We start from the raw sequence: 24,315 nt of genomic DNA, 5'->3' as shown, positions 1-24,315 counted from the left end.
ATGTGGTTACACCTACCCACAGGAGACCCACAGCTATTAACCCCTGCCAGTCCCTTGTCCTGTCAGTCCTTCACAGAACTGGGGGAAAAAAGGTATTTACTTTAAGCAGTAATGCTGGACATTATCAGCATTTCTGAGTGCTTACTTATCAAAACCCTCTTTGTTTAATAACTTGACTGAGGTTGTTATCTGAGGGACAAAACTGGATTTGGTTCCTTTACCTTCAAAGGGGGAGTATTTTTAAAATAATATTAATCTGCAAATTCAGAACTATTTCAAGCCTTTCCACAACCCCACACTCCTCATTTTCACCTGACGTGAAGATTAACTGTGTCTGGTTTTTACTGCTGGTGACTTTTACCTCAGAATTTCCGCTGTAACATAGAGGTTAGCTGGGTTATGGGAGCACACCTTTCATCGTAACTGTCTCTCAGCTATGTTGACCTAATATTTGTTAGACATACAAATTAAAATAGACTATTTTATAACTTGTGCCTTCCAGGAAAACTAAGCTGTTTTCTGCTTAGGCCCCTCACAAACATCCACTAACCTAAAACATTCTGCAAATCTAGACACACAAGCAAATGTCAGGCAAACTCACTCTCCTTCAGTGTTGCCTTCTGATGACTATTCCAACTTTGTCCATGACACACATCTCTGTCATGGCAAAATTCACCTTCCAAAAGCCTTCTTTGGAACTCCTGAATCTTGTCAGGATGCAGATCCAAACTCACCAATGGCTTTTCACTGTTGACTTTGCAGTGTTAAAAGTAATGAAAGCATCATCTTTCTTAGCAGAGGATGCTATCTAATGGAGCAAGGACGCTGAGGGTTGAGGTCACAGAAATGTTCAGGATGGGATGCTCTACTGACTGCCTGTTCCCTTAGAAGTTCCCACCACAAACTCATAAGGCAACTGTAAATATCTTTCCTCTCTTCTGTTTAAAATTAAAATACCCTAGATGAATTACAGAATTCTTGCTTGTCATTTGAGCATCTAGAGAAGAGGGGAAGACAAGGAGAAGGCAAACAGAATGTTTTATATAACAGTTATAAATTATAAATTGTCACAACTGCCAGATAAAGACTCCAAGCCAAGTTTGATTCCAAACACAGATGATGATTTAGGAGGTCTTTTTTCAGCGGAGCTTCTTAAGCTTTCCTTAATTCTGTTTGTGTTAAGCGAGTAAACAGTTAAGTCTTTTCTAATGTGTATGCATTAGGGTGTGAGACAGTTGCTGACTACAGCAATAAACAGATGTTGTTCTGATACCTACTGAGTTTGGCCCTCAGTTTCTAGCTAAGTGTTTCTTAGCCCGGCTACAGACACATGTTAAAAGGTGAACCTCCTACTAGAAGGAAAAGACCCCTGATTTGGGAAGGCAGCCTGGAACAACAGATAAGTCTGTGTATCTGCCCTTCCTGCACAGGGGATAAACTGTTTTTCAGCAACAGCAGCCAACACAACTGTTCCTGCAGCAGTAAGCAGCTGTTATCCTGATACCTCCTACATCGGTGCTTCAGCTGCTATTCCAGGCTTGTGCTAGTCCACTGCTAAGTATCTGGCGATACTGCACAGCAGTCTCTTGGCGTGACTCAACTCTGCTTTTTCTAATTTAAGAAGCGTTATTTTCCTCCCCTTACCATCTGAAATCATTCTCATCAAGATCACAGAATAGCCTCCCATATTAATGTACCCTGATGGCATGAAGCCATCTCCACAAAGGACAGCCTCAGCATCACTACATTTCCCACTGCTTCATAATCCCAGTGCTATGGGCCCCACTCCTATATCACATTTGATTCACCCCACTATTTTCAAACTAGGCAGTTAAAATTCCTTGTACAGTGGTTTGTGCCTTGTCTTGTTTTTCTGTTGTTACTGTTTTTTAAAGATATTCAGAAGATTTTCCCTGTGTGATTAATAATACATTTTCTATGCTGTATGCTGGAGGGTATTTTACAGTGGAACTCTTATTAATATTAACTATCTCCAGACATGTACGGGAAGGAGACAAACTACAGAGGAAGTGTGCCTGGGCAGAGGTAATTGCCAGAGCAGGAGTAAGACTCTTTTTTTATCAAGGGTGGATATCAGCAGAGGTGAGAAGCTAGATACAGGGAAAGCCTCAGCTATTAGTAGCATTGGATTGGGTCTTATACCATAATTAATGTTGAAAAGGTGCCAGATGCCAGAGAAGCAACTGAAAAAGAAGGACATAGTGATGATGATGATGATGATGATGATGATCATTCAGCAAGAGAGCTCATTTGTGACTGAGAAGTGCCCAGAGTAGAAATGAGTTTCATTAATTGCTTGGTGGGAGAAGAGAGGAGGCCTCTATTAGAGCATTGTCCTATGTACTCCCTGATCCCCAGAGAATGTTAAAGAAACAATGCATTTGGAGAAGCCCAGAGGACATATGTCTGGAAAGCTGCAAAAGCTTTCTGCCATCCTTAGGGACAAAGCCGGGAGAGAGGAACTGAGCTGACATTTGCTCAACCTTCTGGTTTGTCTTCGTCTAACAGTCCGTAATCCCTCACATTTCTCCATTTACTTCAAAAATTCCCATGGCTTCCCTCCTCGTATCCTTACCAGCTTAGATGATCTCATTTTAAATCTTCATCAAAGTAACAGTAACTGGGTCAGACTGTGACTAACTTAAGGTATAGGTGTATAAGAAAAATCCTAGAGAGGCAGCCATGACAGTGAATTGGCACAGGTCACGTGCAGTATTAAGAAGACACCAGAGGCAGTAAGAAAATTAAGTGAAATTATGCCTGTCTACAGAATTCAGAGGCAGGTATATGCACTCTGACTAATAAGATAATCCAGAGCAGCGAAATAGGAGGTAGTTAGCACTGGTAAGACTTCTTACGACTAGTGAGAAAACTAGCCAATATTTGGATAAAAGGTCAACTGCACTTAGCTATCCATATGTAGTTTTCTATACATAAAAGAGTAAAAGAGCAATTCAGCCCCCCTCAGTGAGATATTTGGGGCACAGTTCAGTTGCCCACACACAGATATATTGTGCCATTTGATATGCCTATGGGCAAAACTTGGGATGCATTTGGAATGACAGGGATGCCTGCTTGGGCTTCAGCTGCCAGTCCAGCATGGGTCCCTTGCAGGCCTTGTATGTTATCTTGTAGACCCATGCAGACGTCCCATCAGCTGAATCACTTGCTGGGCTCCAATGACTACCTTGACTAGGGTCTCCTAGAGCTAATCATGCTAGAAGTCTGCTGCTATTAAAAATGCCCTCCTCTCGCTTCCACTGCGAGAGGACAAGTCTCCTGTAGTACCTCTGTCATACATGACCAAATGAACTGAGTCATAGATCTCTATTGACAGTACAGGAACTCACACCCATAGATTGACACCCGTATGTAAAGACTTAAGCTTAGGAGTCAAGCTCGAGCTAAATCTCCCCCCCCCCCCCCCCGAACACAAATGTTAACAAATGGATTATTGCTTCTTCCTTTCCTAAGAGTTGCACTTTCTTCCTCTCCCTGCACAATTTCTGCAGTAACTTTTGAGCATTAGCTAACACTTACTCCAACTGCCAGAGGCAGCCCCTGTGTTTAGTGCTAACACTGCTGCTGAAACAAAGCTGATTTTGACATCCAGAAGTCAGAATAGCCATTAATATTCTGAAGAGGGATCAGAGAAGAGTTACAAGAATGTTTAAAGGACTAGAAAACATTTCCTAGGGTGCAGAAGGCTGATGACTGGGACTTCAGCTCTGCATGTAAAGCAGTGACAATATTACCATGCCACTTTCCAGCAACCAGTGAACAAGATTACAGTAGTTCAACAGGCAGAAACTCCTAAATGTGACTGCCTCAAATGTACATACACACACAAATTGCTGCATAGCCTGTGTAAGCATGCCTGCAATCCTGTTACTGACAAAGATAAAAAGAGTTGAAAGGAAAAAAGGGAAATAGCATGATCACAGCCTATAAATATAAATATAAAATGAAGACCATAACATTTTGTTATCGAGTGGTCTTGAATCTAACAGAGAGATAATATTGGAAGGAAGGCTAGGCAAATCCAGTCTAGAAATAAATGCAGGGATTCCTAACTAGTGTGTTACTATATACTAAAACAATACCAATGGTTGGATGGGTTCTCCATCACTGTAAAGTTGTAATGGAGATTAGATGCTTTCTACAACATATGTTCTGATTGAAAAACAAATTAGTTCAGAGGATTCCTATGCCAGAGGTTCTAACTAGAGCATCACGCTGTTTCTTCACAGCCCCCATCTGATGCAACTGTGAAAACACCCATCCACCTCAAAAGCTGTCTTTATTTTGGTTTCCACACTTTCCCTTTACATGGAGCCATCACTGCCATTACTGCCATGTTCCTACATCCTGCTCACACATGCTGCAGGTGGACATTTTGCTGAGGGTGACCACAGGTAAGTGAGGGCACTTCCAGCTGCACAGTGTGGTTTTACCTGACTGACACTTGGCTGGCATACAGCTGTCCACAGATGTACCCACTGTGACTCACCATGCTCCAGGATGTATTTCACAATCTCACTGTGCCCAGTCTTGGCAGCATGGTGCAACAAGGAGCAGTGATCAGGTCCTTGGATTAACAAATTGGCTCCTTTTTTACAGCATTCTATGAACTGAAAAAAAAACAACACATGGAAAGATAAGATGGGAGGAGCAGAAAAACAAATATGCAGGTAAATTATTTACTGATTTTCATAGGAGGTCAACACAAAAATGGAATAAAATAAAAATAAATACTACTTTAAAGTAAACTTTTAGACTCCAATGAAAAATATGTGAAACTAGAAGTATTGACAATTATATGGGTTAAGAAGAGTGGTTTGGATTTCTCAAAAAATGAGACAATGCTACTTTACTGGTGATCAATTATTGTTTGCTAGCCAGGCTTGCAAACAGCTTCTGGTGAAGCTGTTGGTATATTTTGAAATATATCTATTTGACAGAAAATTCTGGTTTCTCTACTGAAAATTCTAATTTTTCCTCAGCACAGAAGACAAACACTTTCTGACCAAACCAGAAAACTCCAGCTCGGAAATACACAGGGAGCTGGGGTTCAGCTGCCCCAGATTCACGTCCTCACTCTCTGCACCCTACCTGGGACTGGTGAAGGAGGAAGCACTATGCAGGGTAAGAATGGGCAAACAGCAACCAGCCAGGTCTCAGAAATGCTGCAAAGTTGAGGCGGGGAGAGGGGGGGGGGGGGGGGGGGGAAGGATTTTCAGTGCAGATCACTGCAGAAAAGAGGGAGAGGATTGTGACAGTGAGGCATCATTTATGATGCAGTACATCTGAAAAAGGGCAAGAAGTTTCTCTGTCAAAGCAAACTCAGGCAAGTTTTCAAGCAGAAGAAAAGGGATGACATTTTTACGACTGCTGGTTGAAGGAATGCTCCCTAGATGCTGCAGCCACAAGCACAGGGGCAGAGGTGTAGAAGGGGCATCTGCAGGCAAAGAGTTGGCCTAACAGTACTGTCATTTTTACAAATGGCTCCAAGCTGGCTTCTCACAGATAAAATTGCAATCATTAATCACAGTCGTCATCCAAATTTGAGGGCATGTTTTCAAACCCTGACTTGGCTACTGAAAAACACTGCCTGAATAACGGTCAGAAATGGAACTCCAGACTTTCAACACAAAGCATTTTTGTATGGGTACCTTTTCCTCCCAAATAACTAACGATACCTACACACCACATATTTTGAGACATCCATCAGACAATAAAACAACAAGCTGAGGTTTGTTCTGCCTGGTCTGGTGGTTGTGTAGGCAGAAGTTAAGAAGGCTCTAGCAACTCTAGGGGCTTGGCCACCAACCTCACTGCCATAAAATATCCTTTACTATGTAAGGTTGTGTCAGAACTACCCTGCTGTTCAGCGTTGCATTTGCCAGTATAGTAATTTCCGTTAGTAACTGACACATTGGTCTGTGCACTGTGCTATGAATCCTGGTCTGAAAGGTGCTGTCTAACACCAGATCCTATTCACTTGAATTTCACACCTCACCTGACTGATGTGTTCCCCTAATATTCAGGGTTTCCTGGAAAGACTGTAAAATGGCACTTGCCAGCAGTCCCTACAGCAGCCTATTTATGTTTTGAGCAGAGGTGTGATAAAATTTACAGTATATCAGACCTGCAAAAAGCTGTGAAAAAGTGGACACTCGGTGCTCTGTACTTACCTTCAGCAGATCACCAGCTATGACTGCCTGTAAAAGTGCTGCAAGACAAATAGAAAACTAATGTTAGGCAGAAAGCATTATGCATATAGCCTCACGGCTGAGAACATAGCTCACAGTACATGCAAGTTAAGACTGACACCTCAGTCCACTTGCATTCTTCATATACTACCAAAATCAATGCGAACCCTGCACTGACACATATTGGAAAGGCAGAAGACTGCCCATGTTGCGTGAAAGGTGTATGGACATCAAGCCAGCATTTTCCAGTGCTGCCCTGGAACTGCATGCTTCTATCTGAATTTTTCCCTTGGGACACTTCAGGGACCTTTCAGCAAGGTTCACAGGGTGGGCCCAAGTCTCCAGCACCTGAGTCATTACTAAAGACATCAATGTCATAAACACAGAGAACCTGAAAGTATCCTCAGAGTTCTCAGCCTTCTTCATACCAATGGTGGAGTGGTGAGACAGCCTCAAATACACTGCAGATGGTTAGGTGGCAGAAGAGAAATTTCTTAATAATTATGTGTATTACAAAAACATTTTGACATGCCAGTGGGCAGCAAGTTCCCCAGGTTTGACAGGCAGAGTCAAACACAGAGCAGGAGGAGGCAGTCCCTGCCTTTTTAGCCTTTGCAGTTTAAATATACACAGAAAGAGAGAAAGAGAGGCAAAGCAAACAAAGGCTCATACCAAGGCAGGACAGAGCTGTGCACAGAGCCAGGAACTGCTCAATACCCACGACTGTCTGCCCCATGCCCATTATAAAGAAGGCAGAAAGGAAGGCAAAAGCCTGGGATTGCCCTGTGTATAGCCTGCATTCAGCTAAAAACACCGTGGTGGCAGGTAACCTCAGTTATGCAGGAAAAGTTGTTACAGATCTACTGCTATGCAGCTATTTCCTCCTTTTATCTTCCTTGTCCTTATCATGATATATGTAGTAAAAACAATTATGAATAATCTTTCTGAGAAAGCACTTACTTGGTTTGCATCTTAGAAAGCATTAAACACCTGTCTCAGTTCATAGTTTTTCAAGAGTGCCTAAGCCCATTTCTATCTTCAAGTCTAGGCAACGCAATCAAGTTAAGCATTTAATCAAGTGCCATCCTTGATAGATTCCAAAGGCTCATGTAGGGAGGAACAAGGGGGAAAGAAAACCATAGTAAAACCTTGCCTCTAAAAAATAACACACTGGAAACTGAATTCCACGAGGAGCTTGTTACAGCTTCTGAAATGACAACACATCCAAGCTAAACACTGCAGAAGAGGAAAGGTGTGCAAAGGCGACTCAACAAACGTCCCTTTCTTTGAAAACACCTGGGGTTGTGCATGGCTTTCTGGTCTCAGCAATGCCTCATGCCCCAGCCATGCAGCAGTGGGAAAAGCAAAAACCCAGTCCAGCTAAATTCTGTCCTGGGACAGAAGTAGCAGTAATTCATACAACATTGCATTTAGGGCAATTTTACAGTGACCGTAAGTTAAAGTCCTGCAAATCCCCCTGACATCTATGGGAGCAAGGGCACACAGATTCGTGGAATGGAAAAAGACAAACGCCAGCAGGTAAGAGTTAGAACTGGAAAAATACATGTACATCTTTTCTTCAGGTTTTATTTTCAGAGGTTTATGTCCTTCATTTGTTTGTGGTTTGTTGGTTTTTTGGGGTTTTTTTTTTTTCAATAGTTCTAATACTGGCTCAGCACAAATTAATAGCAGAGCAGAATTTTGCCCTTGCGTCATTAATTTTATCTTTTCTTCTTTCACTGGCCTGGTCTCACCACCACATTTATTCTGTGGGCTGCTGCATTGTGGACCTGTATAGGTATTTTGCTCTCCTCACACATGCAAAAATCAAATGAACTGGTGGTGCCAACTCTTCATTGTCTTCTACCAGTATTTTAAGACATGGCTTCCCTTAAGTTACCTCCTAAGATGCAGAGGCACATTTTCTTATGCAAAGCACACTTAAGATTATAGCTCATAAAAGCCTGGAGAGAGATCTAGAAAACTATAAAGTGAAAAGAAAAGCCTAGCAAGCTGTGAGAAATCTTCTACATTGGGTACCCATAACTAGAGGTTGGTCTGGTGATAAGGCTATTAAGTTCTACGACACATTCAACATAATTAGATAGATCTTTTCCTCTCCTTCCTAAGCCTCCAATCCAGCAAAGCATTTAGGCAGGTGCTTAGCTTTGAGCTAATCACATTCTTTTCACCAAGTCTACCTGCACACTTAATTTTAAGTGCTTTTCTAGAGTAGAACATATTGCATAAATGAATACATTACCAATAACAAAACCAGCTGGCATAACAAGCGGATTAGACTACAGTAAAATAATTCAAAAACGGAGAAAAGTTCTTTAAAATAGGGAACACATTTACATAAACATATAAATATTGCGTAGCACACTAACCCCATAAACCCAAACGGGACTGCTGAGCATATTTAGGAGGAGAGTGAAGATGGCAAAAATCACCTGGTTGTTAAAGAGGTGGTAAAACAAGCAAGCAGATGGCACTGACAAGAGAGAGCAGACTGAGAAATTGGACAAAAATGCTGTTAACATGCAATGCCAGGCTAGCTTAAAATTAAAAACATTAAAGTGAGAATGGTTTTATTTCTTCTGAGCAACACTGCACCACTGGTGTAATATATAACATGAATTATGCAACAGTTTTATCATATCATAAAAAACCTTCAGGTCTTAAAGATGCTTCAAAAATTACTTGATTTAATAAATATTTAAATCAAGTCATTATTTTCTCAACTTCTCCTTAGACAAGCATTTGTCATGACTAATAAAAATGTTTTATTACCTTTTTCATTTATTTAGCAAGCAGATTTATTACTGATGAAATGTGACAGCTTGACAAGACTGGAGACTGAAGTCTTCTGTCCATATAATAAGGAAGCACTCAGCCTGCCACGGTGGTGGACTCCTCAGGCTGCCTTCTCAGCAAAGCTCAACCCTCTCTACTGGTATACCCCTGCAGACAGCCCCTGCTCCATCACTGAACTCCCTGCTGGAACTGCCAGCAAATGTGTCAATCACTGCCCAGGCCGATGGATCTTGACAGAAACAATTACCTGCTGGGATATGGACAGCCAGAAATGCAGACTATGTATCTAACAGCCGCTAATCACCAGTTTCCACTGGCTGAATTTTGAGATGTGGTTCTAACTACCCCTGTGGGCCAACTTACAAAAGAAACCTCATTAAAAACCAAACCAAAACAAAAACCACACACACAAAAAAAAAAAAAACCCAACAAACAAACAAACAAAAACCCCACACACTTGACTTATAAATTAAATTTTGAATAGCTACAGGTAGAGAATGCAATAACAGAAAAAATGCCATGTTAAAAGGTTGCTAATTGAATTCTGGTAATGCTGCAAGCTAGTGCAGCTTGAGACACGGGGGAAAACACCCACTAATACACCCACACATGCTAAAACCAATACCTTTCCTGTGGCATGTGTCACTCATCATTTCTATGTTAGTGCCCACTATTTCATATTAATGTCACTGAGTTACAATAAACATTTTTTGTTTCCCAGCCTTGAAATTAACCTACCAAATAACAATTCCTCTCTGGTCCTGCATGTGAAACTAGCAGTTTTAAAACAGAGCTGCAAAACTAGTCATTAAACACTGGGACCCAGATAACAAAGATGTGAGGTATTTGTATCCAGTAACTTCAGAAGCTGCCAGGTGTCTAGGAGGTCTCATAGGGCCACCTGGATGGTCAGAAGAGAAAATAACCCTCTACAGAAGGCAACCTGGCACGCCTGCAGTAGTTCCAGTTGTGCGTTTCCCTCCACAGATTACAGAAGTTCTAGGGACAATTAACTCCCATTTGAAGTACCTAAATTAAGAGCCAAACTAAGACAGTGAGGGGATCCTTCAGAATGGCATGATGCCAGGAGACATGTCTTATCACCTGCGAGGACAACCAAACAAGGACAAAAATGATGGGGTCCTCCTTTTAAGGGTTTCCAAGGTGTGATACTCCTGAGACCCAGCAATGCTCATGGTCTCAGAAATTTTGGGAAGTCTTTGAATAACATACAGGTGTAGCATGAGAATGCCTCATAAATGTAACAGCTAACAAAGACAGACCCACAACTGCAACACATCAAAAGAAAACAGCAGCAGAGGGGCAGAAGTTGTCACCACCATCTTGGTCACTTCAAAAGCAATGAAAATCCTCAGAAGCATCGCGAGTACAGAAAACCTCAACCAACAACTACACTTTCCCATCTGCCCTGCAGGAAAATTCCTTCCTGATCCCAATGTTGCTGATCATCTTAACACCAAGGACATAAGCAGGGCTCAGCACCAGGCTACTATCATGCCAGAACTTTATTGCTAAAACAGTTTCAGAAAGAACATGGAGAAAAAAAAAATAATCACATAAACCCTTGTAAGTAACATCTCAGGATCACAAGGTTCTTTGTTTAAGGTACGTTGAAATGGAAGATATTTAGTAAGTTAGTTAAATAATCATTAGTGAGTCAGTGAGGAGTCAGAGGAGTTGGGTTTCACTGGCAAGAATCTCAAAGAACAGTACCGTTCTGCAGCCTGCCACTGTCAGTGGTACATGAATAATGTGTCTTTTTATAGGAGCAAAAGATATTCATAAACCACAAATATCTTCTAGATTTTACTGGTCAGATTGCACACCTGATCTGACCCTTTCCACGCCATTTTTGCACCCAGTTCTGCTAGACAAACGAAGGCACGGCGAACACTGATAAAAATGTACAGCTATTTTGAAGTTTTCACCATTTCCAGGCAATTCGTTTGTGAGGGTCTAGGAACTGTCATTGGAGGGAGCAGAATTATTTAAAACTATGTTTTAAAGTATAAGTACCACAAAAGGAGTTGTCACATCCATGATTTAAATACAGCCAATCTGAGATCTATGAACGCAGTGTGAGAGCAAAGTATTATTTGCAATAATACATCTTACCCTGGGTTAAAAAATATAAGGCTAACAATGCATCTGATCAGAGTATGACAACAGTTAAGCACATGGGAAATTATGGCAGAATTCAACTACCATAACTCCAACAAAATTAGGGCTCATAAAATCTGTAGCTCTTTCAAAAGAGACAATAAGGCAGCTGATGATCTTGTAGATCAGGATCTTGTAGAAACCTGATTTATCGGGCAGTTTCTACAACTGCCCAGCCCTTTCTAAGACACAGCTTAACACAGCAATTCAGTACTTGGAATTGATACACCATCCACATTTCAGTGCTGGATCTTTCTTACTGGTTAGAGGCAGCTAATAAAAAAAAAAAATAAAATTAGACATTAGAGCTTTGGTGTGGACCCCCCCTGAATTTGAGCCTCAGTGTCCACCACCATCTCCTGCTAGATTTGCTCAGGGGAACTCTTAAGGAACACTTCATGAAATACTGCCTCACGCAAACCTTGCTGAGCTGATAATGAAGAATAAACTGCAGCAGAAGGTCACATCATCAAATTTCTTGAGAGTCATTAAATTTAACTTGGCCTACCATTAGATTCCAGAACATTTCCAGCTCTTCATTGCTGTTGCAGAAGTTGTGAAATTAAGTCAGAAATTTAAAGTAATTACTGTTTTACAGGTTGAGAAGTTAAAAGCTGACCCTTTAGAAGAGGGCTTTTACACAGCTGGAATCTTCTGAGCTGTTAAGGATCAGCATTACAGAAAAGATAAAACAAGCCCTCGTTCTTAATTTCCCACTCGTTTAATAGAAATCAATAATAACTTCTATTTCAATCACTCAAACAGCTATGCTGTCAAGTATGAAGTCCATATAGATTATCATTCAGAAGTACATTATTTTCTCTGTAAACAACCATTTGCTTGTAATAGCTTTGTATAATCTAGTAAAGATCATATCTAATATGAAAAACTGACACGAACATAACTTACCCAGAAATGTTCAGAACTGACTTTTTTCTACACTAGCCATGACCTTCAATCAATGATGAAAAGGGTGGAGGACACCATGGAGAATTGGTTTGTGGACTACTTTCCTTCCAAGATGACTATGAAAAACAAGTACCTAAGATACAGAGCAGTGCTACACTTGACATTTCTGAAGGGTCTACCAGTCCCATAGAGAAGTTTTAGGGACACATGGTGAAGGAAGGTTGTAGATCTCTGCCTCTGAGCTTTTACAGACTCTTCACCTCTTCCCAATATTTAACTTGCTTTTAAAGTTACAGGGGAACAAAACCCTTTAAAATATATATGCCAAACTGTCTACGTCATTGAGAAATTAAATTACAAAATTAATAATGCTCTGTTGGAATGACTGTGAGCTCACAGATCTTTGATCTACAGACAATCTCAAGTCTCACCAAAGCTGACAATGCTTAAACTTTTCTCTTTGAAGCTAAGATGGGTGGAAGGAGCAATTAAATGTTTCTTCATGTGTTTGCACCTGCAAATACTAGAAGAAACTACTGAAGACCATGAAAAAAAAGTAAACAGAAGTTAAGCCTTGCGAGTTGAGGGGTCTCCTAGATGCTGGCAAAATCCCCAGAAATAAATGGTTAAATCTTCATGTGGTTAAAAGAGAGGCAAAAGGCTAGCAAAAATAAAAGCAGGAAAAGTAAAACATCCACTATGCAGGCTTGCTTGAAATTCTGCACAAGAAATGCACTTCTGTGTTCACTGAAAAAGGACTTTACATCAAAAAGCTCTCTGACTCTTACAACCAGATTTTCCTCCTGATAGAATGGGGCAAAGGTCCCTGAATATAGGCTAAGTGGTTGGGCCAAAAAAGCTACACCAAGCCCCTACAAGGGACACTCACCCCCTTTGTTTTTCTTTATCATAACAGTGCACAACCTATGCCAAGATAAGGTCTCAAACATTTGGTCCTATCATAATCATCAGGACTGAATTTTCCTTATAGCTGTGCACAGGAAAAGCTGTGTTCAGGAAAAAAATGTCCATTTTCATTAGAATATCTGTAAATACAGCCCACATACTGATGGGTAATCTTCATGATCATAAAGCTTAGTAGTGTTGTTTAATGGTAAGACTCCTGGGTATATGTGTCAGCTACTAACCTCCATTTGTCTTCTTTTTATGCTGATTTTTACCTCCACATTTAAAGCTCAAAGCTTTAAAGTAAAAGAAAACAAATCTTGCACCAAACAGAAGAATATGTTTTGCACAAGTTTTTAAACTTTGGTGCTGAGCAGCAAATAGGTGGCTAACGGACCATCAGAATCAGTCTCACATGTCAATGCTCAAGAAAGAGGCTGCATTATAACTAAACAAGGGGAATTTTGATGGGGAACTTGATTACGCAATACAGCTTAAAAAGATTAAAAGTCTCTCACCAGCCATTTTAGGAAGTCTAACCCTATATGTCAGCAACATCTTTCTAATGTAATATCAGCCATGAGAAGATGCTGGAGGTCTACATCTGAAGCAGCTGTCTGGCGTGGGAATGGGGAAAGGTTCCTGGACTCGCTAGAAGAGTTCTGCCTCAGCCTAAAGACTGCGTAAGAACCATGATGAAAACATGACAGCAAAAATACCTGCAGTTTAGAGGCTTCCTGCCCTAGAACATAGCATCTCTTCTGCTGGTTAAAGCAAAGACTCATTGATTTTTAAACATTTTCCAAAATGTATCTGTTTGCTGCCACCACACACTGTCTTAAAGCAGCAGGTGGTAGGCAAGACTTCCCCACAGGATTCAGCTTTGGGGAAGGCTTAGGCTTCTTAGGGGATCCGAGAACTATGGCACCAGTCTAGGTAGCTCACAACAGCAGTGCTGTGAGGCACCGCTTCCATGAAAGACAACTAAATAAAGAGCCTGAGAGCTCAAAACGCTCCCAAGAGACAAAGAAAACCAACACTGCAGCAACCTGCTGCAACCAGAAGATCAAAAGCGCATCAGCTGAACAGCAAACAGACTCAGATGTCTGATGACTACTCACAAAGGGAATATTATGAAGGCCTTCACACAGCATCTCGAGCTAATCCATCTGTACAGAAAAAACATGTGCACAAGCACGCATTCTCCTCTGGTTTGAGACACACTTTTTGAAGCATACCTGCCCTCTGAATAAGCCATACTTCAATAACATCTATGTCCAGGATTGCACAAAGAGGTAGAAAACCCTTCTAAATATTTATGGGTTGTCCTTTAGTTACAAAAGCACTGCATCCAGTACAGATTCAAAGGACAGAACTGACTGAGTTTTGACTGCACCTGTTTGCCTACGTGGGGAATTAGACAAAAATTTTAACTTACCAAAAAATCATCCATTACTCAGGTGGTTACAAATATGTATTACAAACTTTTTCCTTTTAAGAATTTTAGATTCAAAAAACTCACAGCACCAAAACACTGTTTAGAGCAGGGGTCCTCAAACTTTTTAACCAGGGGGCCGGCGCACGGATGCAGTGGCAGGCAGTCATCTGCGGCTGCTTGGTTCCCCCCCCCCCCCCCCCCAACCCCCGGTGGCGGGGGTGGGGGGTTCTGTAAATACTGGGGGCCGGATTGAGGACCCTGGGGGGCCGTACCCAGCCCACTGGCCATAGTTTGAGGACCCCTGGTTTAGAGAGAGGGAAAAAAAGGTAAAAATAACCATATAGGCTTGCTGGAGGGTAAGAAAGGCTAAGTTCTCACACTGAAGTCCCTTCATACAACACTGGAAGGATAAAGAGGCTTTCAAGCAGATGTAAATTATACTCAAACTGCCTTTAAGGCCCCATTTGCACTGTCAGACTAGTTTAAAGGTACTTTGATGCCAATTAGAGTCCACCCTGGATTGTTTATGTGGCACTGGTGCTAAGCTGAGAGTGAAGTGGATAGTTAGGAGTGGAAGCATTCAGACCCTAATGTTGAACTTTTCCTACAAGACCATTTAACTCAGATTTATAAAAGGAAGGGATGACTGTAAAGAAAAAGGACTTCCCTTGTAAATGGTCCGAAACCCCAAAGACCAATTGCAGATAAACTAAGTACCATCTGGCAGACATCGTCACGTTTATTCTTTCCTTTTTTTCTTCCACCATTTTTATTTTTAAGCCAAGACAGGAACAATTAATGTCATTTTCAGGAGTGATGTGGAGGAAAATGTCTCTGACCAAGTGAGAACACAAGGCAGAGAAGACTTTGGCTGACTAATGCAGCCACTTTATCAGTAGAGTAGCATTACTTTGGCAGGAAGAGATTGCTACATAAAATAATTAAGCAATGGTTTGGTTTTTAAAAAAAAAAATAAAAAGGACAGCAAAAAAAAGGAACGGCCACACTGTTCTTCCCCCTTCCTGACCTCGTGGACCATTACTATCACAGGCACTCCTACCACACTCCCTTCAGGTTTTTCCCACCGCAAGGCTGGCTGCAGTGCCTCTGCCTGGCAATATCCAAGTAACTCTTCCTCAACAAGCTAAGACTTCATGGTAGGACTAAGGAATCTGAAAGTCAGTTGAAGCATTTATTTGCTGGCCCGAGTCTTCGGGGGGTGGGGGAGCACAGGGGTGGAGGGAATTGTTTTCCTTTCACAAGTTGCCACTCTTTTCTGACCATAAGCAGCCTTCATCAGAAACAAAAAAATAGAGCGAAGTAGGTTGCAACGTTACCCAGGGCTTCTGCACAAAAATAGGTGCCCCGATTCAGACATCACATTCCTTACTCCTACTTTCTCCTGAAGGCAAAGATACAATGGCAGTGGCAATCTGGAAATGAATGTTTCCCTGTTCCCTCTATTATTCATTCAGATGCCCACATCTGCCAGATCTCTCCCTCCCAACTGCCTACTGAACCCTCAGCCTGCGTAGATATGATAAGAGGTGGGGTGTAAGCACCGTTTAAAGGTTTTGGGCAGAGAGGACGTCCCCTCAGCCCTAGCGAAGTGCTTTGATAGAATGCTTTCTCTTGCTACAGGCAACACATGTCCGTATCGATACCAGCCTCTGCTGAGCTAAGTAAATGAACAAACTCAGAGCAGATCCTGTGGGAAAATCACTTGGTGGGGTGGGGTGTGGGGTGGGGATTAGAAAAAACTGGGACCTGATAGAAGCATAGTATTACAGAAAACTTTTTGGGTAAAATACAGCTATCACTTTCAGGATGATTGGCATGCACGGAATCTGCTTTACCACAGCTTCCTACACAACTCCTCCTGCCAGCTCAGCACCTACTGACAGGAGTAACAGAGGGTGGAGCAGAGTGGAGACCCCCTGGCCAAGCTCTGTTGTACTCCCTGCAGGAATGGGAGCTTATAGCAATTGTCATATGAAGAATATATGAGAAGATGTCCACCACTGAGCCAGCTGCTGTGGCAAAATTACTTTCCTCAGATGAAATAATCTCATTATAATACAGACGCATACCTCCTTCCCAAAGTTACCTGCCTCCAGGGTACACCCTCACTGGGCATGTGATGCCAGTCAGTAACAAAAATATGTATGACTAGAGTCACTCAACCTACCTGTGAAGGGAGTCAGCCTTGGGAAGGATGAGTGACAACAGATGGTGAAAAGAACACCGTTATCTAAGAAAGGAGCATTCAAGAAAGGAAGTTCTGGCTGCAGGAGAAGACAAGCTGATAATGTGTTACAACCCCCATACAACAACAGAAAATTAGTCAAAAGTAGGACAAAGGTAATTATAGTAGTGGGAGATCGTGACCTCTGACTCAAATAGCTCCCCCAAAAGAGGCCAACATCCTACTTGGAGAGCATGTGTAGTTAGTTAAAAACTTCAGTACCATTATCTGAGGATGTGTACTAATTTACATTAGAAGCAAGAAACTTGAAGCCAATCCCATGTATGACAAATGAATATGCAATATACTGTGAAGTATAAAAAGTAAGCAAAGGAGGGGAGAAGTTAGGGAAGACTCCATTGTAACTTCTGGGATCAGTTGACAGGCTGAACTTGTTTTCTTCCCATAGGGATGCCTATTGGGTAAGAACTTTGTTCTATGACTAACTCACACTAGCTCTTATTGTGTTGTTTTAAGCTTGTTTTGCAGTCAGTGTACCTTACTCTGTCACAAACTCGTATTTTGTATAAAAACAAATCTTCAGCTGAAGCTCATTTTGTGTAAGTCTCCGGAGATTTGAGTACTTGTGATAAGGGATTTGACTCAGTGACACTGTCAGCGGAGGTCCCTGAATAGGTTAGTCGAATCACCCTCCTGTCAAAATGCAGGCTGTGGACAGACTGGTTGGACCCAAAGGTCTCGTCTTTCCTGGGAAACTGACAGGCTGATCAAATATAACGGGCTCAAGGAAACGCCCCTTCTTAATGTGACAGATCCCCAAGCCCCTGTTGGTTCAGTTGGCCACAGACATACTTTCAAAACACTATCCAGAAGGGCTTTCTTCCCAAAGTGGCTAATTAATCAAAATAAATACCTGCAGTCAGGAGCTCCCCGTACTGTACCATCTTTAATTTGTTCAGAGAAAGCATTCCAAGACATCTCAATTTGTTGCTAGGTAAACGGCTGCAACATCACCCTGAAGAATACAGATTCTCAGCCGGGGCTGCATGAAACCATCGGTTCTCTCTTTTGAAGGAATCTGGTATATAAAACAGACATGTCCCCCATCCCTCCCCCTTTCTTTTTTTTTTGGCTTTTTTTTTAAATTGTGCTGGCACCAAGATGTTTGGATTCATCTGTAATAACCTGCTCATCCTTTTATTCAGGATGGTAGGATGCTTAAAAAACTCTTGAGGAGAATGTCCCTTTGCAGACTATGACTAGCAAGACTAGTGGGCAAGTGGCTCCAGCAAGAAGAAAGCAGGTTGAGACAGTTAAGTCCATGTTCCTACAGGCCGCCAGGGACAACAGGCAATCCCATGTATTGGAGGTCCCAGGAAGTGCTCTCAACTCTAGTGCCCTTTTTCTGGGGCTCCTCCTACAAGCCATCTTCCACGTCACATGCCTTCAGACTGCCTCTCTTTAATGGAGCCGACAGTGCTGGAGCAAATACTGTAATGCACAGGATGTTGTGCCTCCAAGGCAGGAGCAGATAATGCATACTAAAGCATTTTGCTGCACGGGACGGAGCTGCCATTGCCTTCCATGTACGTACTTGATCACTCTCTTCCTTGTAATTCATACAGCAGCTCTCTCCACCCAGAGGGACGTCTAGAGACAGAATTATACCCCCCACCCCAAGCTTCCAGTCTGAACTGAACTGCAATTCCTGCAGAAAAGTCTTCTAATAGAGGCTAATTTGAAGGTCCCCATTATAACCCCATTTCACTTGTAATGCACTCGTGGCTCTACATGAATTCCTTCTAAGGGTAGGATATCCAGACTGGATGACTGTAAGTATCGTTATGGAAACACCATCTGCCAGAATCTGAAAGACCTTTGAGTGTCGCTGTTTGGCTTTCCAAGAACAAAAATCATCCCTCATCTCCATCTGTTGTATAATATTATGATATTGTAATAACCAGATTCCAAAACTTCTCCTTTGAATATATTTGTCTCTTGTCTTAATCTCTCAGTTGTCCCCTATTCCTTCATGAATTTGAAAACTATTGCAGAAAAAAACCCCACAACCTCCAAGTTCAATCACAGCAAAGCTTGCTAGAAATTACATTGATGCAGCAAAAAAGCATGTCTGCTGGAATCAAACAAGGCAAAAAGTCCAGTTCCTGGGTTTACAGAGAAACAAGAAAAGCAGGAAAACAGAGACATAAATATTTGGAATTTCATGTCTCCAGATCAGAATGCAACTCAGATGCATAAAGATTAAATACTAGGGTTGACTGCTACTTGAGTTGCATTAGTGTAGCCACTTAAAACTTTGAGTAGTTCCATCAAAGGCAAGGTTCTTCTGTTTGAAGTTAGGCAAACAGGTATTGAGCTGCATCAGCTCCAAGTTGTCATTAGATAAACAACATGCCAATGTCCACGCACCTTAATAGCACCACTCGAGTTTGCTGGTATTTTTTTCAGAAGACTGAAATGGAAATGGAACTCATCGTACCCTTTTTAAGAGCATTTCCCTCAGCTGTTCAGGTGATGATGAAGAACAGCCAACTCAGTTACACAGGGTAACCAAAGAATGGTAAAGATAACCAAGACTAAACTAGACTAAAGGTAATGTGAAATATAAGATTATTCAATGCATTAGCATTGGAAAATTTGTAGACAGTATTCTGCAGGCTGGCTGTGAATAAGAGTGGACAGGGCACAATCTAGCATACATACAATGTACAGTGCAGTACTGAAAGGTGTTGGATGAAGGAAGGGTTTGGTAAACCTCAGCCATTCACCTAATGATAATCAGGCAACGGCTGTGCACTGGTCAGGCAATGCATTACAAATCTGCATTCCCATCACAGTACCATACCTATCTAGAAACAATTAATACGGTTTCTTTCAGTAACCTCCAACAGCTTCAGACCTCCTGAGCATAAGAGCAGGATTTATATAGACTGAAAATACAGGAGGTGGTATCATTCATTAACAGAGGAGCTGCCTGTCCCCTCCCTCATGATATCCACCACGTCTCCTGTGGCCCTGCCACTTGCTTATTGTTGACTCTCAGCTAGTCGCAACACCCAAAGAAAGACCATTGTCCCCAAGGCTGCAGGGCACGTAACTGCACCAGGGTCCACGTGACTGAACAAGTAGCTTTTACCTTTCATTCTTCAAGTCATCATCCTAATTCCCTGTCTAAACTACTGTGATTTGGCATTTACTTCGGTTGTTCCATTTTGTCAGTCAGCTAGGGAATTTGGGGTTAGGGGGTTTGCCTACTGCTTTTGTGGTTTGGTTTTGGTTGTTTGGTTTGTTTGTGGGTTTTTAGTTAAAAAAAATAAAAAGGAAAGGAAAGAAGAAGGATTTCACTCTTTAGTTATATATTTTCTAACTACCAATATAAAGAACAAAGACAAACCTTCTAAAAATCTTTAAGGTTGTTGGGTTTTTTCTTTTGAATTTTAGGATTTTCTAGCAATACCGTTTCCCTTTCTGTGCCAACTAAAATGGCTCTGTTTTGTAACTGATAAAGTGCCTTTAACACGTGTCCACAACAAGGAGCATTGTGTGCTGTTACAATTGTTCAATAGATGCCTGGTCCCAGACAGATGGTGCTTTATCCTCACCCTCTCTTCAAGACAGCATAATGCATTGTCCTGTCAGGGATTAATGGAAGTGCCACTCACATTAGATGCTAATTCTTGTAGCAACTCTGTTACTACACTACAGATGCTACAGCTACTGCTTGCAACTAATGCTTGAAGCAGGCAGTCCACACTGGAGGAGAAGCAGGACATTCAGAAACCAAAGTGAGGAAGACAATGCAAGAATCTTTGTAGAATGCAATGTCATGGTTAAGGGGAAAGAGACATTTGAAAAGGAAGACAAGGATGATGGAAAGAAAAAAAACCACAGAGAAACAGCAGAAATAAAAATGATGACTGAAGATTAAAGCAGACAAAACAAAGGTCAGGAACCAAGTAAGAAGTTAAAACAAAAGATCCAATGCAACAGAGAAGGTGCCTTCTCTCAGTAACGGCCAACACATCATGTCTTCAGAAAATCAGCACTAGAAAGGTGTCCCATAATAGGAAAGAGCAGCTGAAACACAGGACATAGTGATGTCAGTGAGGATACATCATTCTACAGTTGGATCTTGCCCCGTTGTGCATCCCAAAGCATTATTCCCTTAGAAAAATACATATGAATGTTTAACATCTTGAATAAGCACACAGTTGAATACAGATTATTAATGAAAATAAAGGCCTCAAAACTGACTCCTGGATACCTGCTTCAAGAAAAATATTCCAGGAGAGGTCTGCATGAACACTACAAAGACAGGCAATTCAGAGATAAGTTTTCAGCTTTCTCCCAGGAGACACTCTCTTTTTTGTTTAGACAAGAGATTTCAGATCCAAGACTAATTTGAGATGTTTCCACACGTCCATAAAGTGGACTGAGAAGCACCTAGGCTCAAAAGAGCTTGTGCTACTGCAATTTTGTCACATTTTCCTTCCAGTACTGTGCTCATTTACCATGGTCTGTATGTGGCGTAGCGGGAGAGAGGAAATCCAAGTATTGGACCTCTCTTTCTGAAAAGTCACTGGGGCATGGGAAATCTTTTGTGTTTGAGAGAAGCTCCTATGTATTCACACAGATGACAAATCTGGTTAGATACTCCATGGTCACGAAACACAAAACTTCTAATAACTAGCACCGTCACATCACTAATTGGTCAAGGGAACATAGGCCTTTGCATTTCAAAGAAGGTTTCTAACGGAAGAGAGGAAAGGAAGAGACTATTCAGAGATTTTTATCAAACCTGAAAAGCCAGATCCTGGCAGCAGATGGTAGATGGCAAACAGGAAGATTTTGTGAAAAACTAGAACAGTACAAAAATAGTGGAAAGAAGGCAAGTATTATGACAGCAAGATATTTTAAAGTTTTAAGATGCACAAGGAAATACATTTACACTGTCTGTTGCTCCATTCATAGATAAAACCGGAGCAATAGAATAATTGCAAGGGAAATGCAAAAGCAAGAGCAGTCTATCACTAACAAGCTTATGCTGTGACAAACAGGTTCAGGTCTTGAAACAGTACATTAGACCATAATGTTTTCAAATTTCTTCTGAGGGTTGGAAAAATGGTGTATACTATTAACTTCTCCAAATTTCCAGTACTTTATATTAAGAAACTCTGGTCATGGTAAAAAGCAGATAAACTATTAAACAAGAAAACTACCTCTGGTTCACAAAGTCAATGATCTGTAAATAACAGAAAGTTGATAGTGTACACCAGGATATTAAAACTGTATACTTCTGCCATTCTCATGCTCTTATTTTTCAGGAGATCAACGGCTATGGAACACTAGGAATGGACTCGATGGTCTAGATATATCTTTGGTGTGACATGTTCGTCCATTTTTACAGCTTGCTTTGTAATTTTCTTTACTAAGAAACGACACACCAAGGAGACGGAAGAGAATTTATGAATGACTGTTATTTTGACAGCCACTATACTGAACTAAAAAGATCTTGGCTGAAGCCAAGGACAATGTAGGTTGATACCCACCTAGTCACTCCACACTCCACAGAACATACTTCAATGACACCCTCCAGGCTCAGACCTCCTTATATCTCCATTTTCAACAGCCCTTACTATTCCTCATCTGGATCCTTCCTGAACAACACGTATTGTATTGTCCAGTAATTTTGCTGATTATGTAACTGCACGCAAATTGAATGCCAAAATAAAATAGATATTTATTTAATTTGTGGTCTAAAATAATATTCCTGATTCACAGCTACATGATGAACTTTCTCCTCTCAGTTAGTCTCCCTTTCTTTTTTTCTTTCCCATTCCTTGTGTAGCTCTGCCAGTGCAATTACCACCTCACTTGGTGTATGCCCCTGGATTTCAGTAGTAACGTCACCCCTTTAATATACTCTAGAGGAATATTTATACCACCTAGTTCTAAGCACCTAAGTTGGTCAAGTTATTAACCAGCTAGTCACTGCAAACTCCCTCTTTAGTCCATAGGGAAAGATCCTTCAGTCTCCTTCAGAGCAAGCACATTACCATAACCTGCAACTCTTGCTAGTCAAGCCATGAGTTTTTTACATGTAGAAGCTCCTAGCCACACTAAATTCCATACCATGCTACCACACTGACTTTAGTGGTAACCCAAGATAACGTGGGTTCAAGCCTTTAAAACATAATACAATCTCCTCTGCTACAAAGGTGCTGTCCTATAAGAGTCATAACAGATCAGGTCATCTTCACAAAAAACATATATCGTCCTTAAAGACCATACATAATTTCCCATAGGTGAAGCCATATGCAGCTGTGTGAATAAATAGCAAACACAATAGTTCCATTTGATTGAGCAAGATTAATTTTATAAATAACACAGGCTTAACTTCTGATAGCCCCAACTAAATCAACTAAATGAACAAGGACTTGATGTCTAGGGGTGAACATTTGAGCAACATCAACATTTCATTTTTATAAAGTAATTTTTCTCTACCACAACTGTGTTAAAACACAGCTTACTAGCTAGTCTGCAGTCTCTTTTGTAATATGCTATTAGTATCTACAAAACAGATCTTACCTTGATCTTCTGAAGAGACTGGTGACCTGGAATAAAACAACAAAGTCCAGTCAATATTTGGTATGAAAAGGCTATAAATAAGGTTCAGTGTAACTGTGGGAAATGGGAATTAGAGGAATTTGAAGGTTTTATTCTTAGGTTTTATTCTTTATTCCTTAGAAGAGAGGGCTGGAAGGCAACTGACAAGAAAAGGGTAGAAAAAGGCAGAGACATACTCTAGCAGCAGATTCTGCAGACCAGAGTGGCCATATGGAGTCATGTCCCTAAGGCAGCTGTCAGCTGCACTGTTAAGCACTCTTGCCAAGAGTGTCTGTAGGTACTTGGCAAAAAAACCTTATCTACTACTGTTACTGTTGGAAATAGCTGACATACTGGTCAGAAAGTCCTGATCCTCCAGATACTATTGAAGGGACCATAATTACGTGTGGTCCAGGAGAAAATGTCACTGCTAGGGGTGGTTGAGGAACTTAGAGCTTCATGGGAACTCACAGTCATTAAGGTGGCCATTTTTCTTAGCGTGAGTCAATATAGTGGCTAGCACAACACACTAATCATAATTAATAAAGTTCATGCCATCTTCACAAAAGCAACAACGACAAAAAAAAAAAAGTGTGGACAGATGTAAGTACAGTAAAAAGCAACATAACAGCAGCAGCACAAGAGTTACAGGACAGCCTCACCAGCAGCTGAAGCCCCTAATAGTACTCCAAGAGAGGGAGGGTTTATAAAACGTGAGGGACCTCTCAGTGCCCCTGGTGATGAATGGAAAGGCCCCACTGAATTCCACAGATTTGTGCCACAGCTCCCATTGCTAAGGATTACATTCCTCATCATTTTGGCCAGCACCCACAACAAAGGAACATAGAGAGGTGTAAAGTAGTTGCCTTCCATTTTTCCCTTTGCTGCCATACCTTGGCTTACCAGAACTGGGGCTAACTGCACAGCCAAACCTGGGATGTGCCTTGGCTATTTAGACCAGACTGACAGCATGCAGTGGATTGGACCATTGCCTCAGC

At 41.4% G+C, this 24,315-nt stretch overlaps 1 protein-coding gene across 6 annotated transcripts in view; it reads right to left on the bottom strand.

Moving 5' to 3' along the window:
- The window catches only part of DGKI (diacylglycerol kinase iota), a 228,521-nt gene that overhangs the window by 12,340 nt on the left and 191,866 nt on the right, over positions 1–24,315 (bottom strand). For 3 of the 6 annotated variants that reach the window (XM_056341498.1, XM_056341500.1, XM_056341502.1), the window contains 4 exons: positions 23,300–23,325; positions 21,510–21,569; positions 6,216–6,253; positions 4,532–4,652 (listed from right to left, as the gene is read on the bottom strand). In XM_056341498.1, coding sequence (XP_056197473.1) covers positions 4,532–4,652; positions 6,216–6,253; positions 21,510–21,569; positions 23,300–23,325 — 245 coding nt within the window. The remainder of the gene's footprint in view (positions 1–4,531; positions 4,653–6,215; positions 6,254–21,509; positions 21,570–23,299; positions 23,326–24,315) is intronic. The other 3 variants (XM_056341499.1, XM_056341501.1, XM_056341503.1) reach the window with 1 other exon arrangement.

This window comes from Falco biarmicus, chromosome 5 (genome assembly GCF_023638135.1).
Source record: "Falco biarmicus isolate bFalBia1 chromosome 5, bFalBia1.pri, whole genome shotgun sequence".
Taxonomy (NCBI): Eukaryota; Metazoa; Chordata; class Aves; order Falconiformes; family Falconidae; genus Falco; species Falco biarmicus.
Note: the sequence above shows the minus strand (reverse complement) of the source record. Positions and strands in the feature narration are given on the sequence as shown.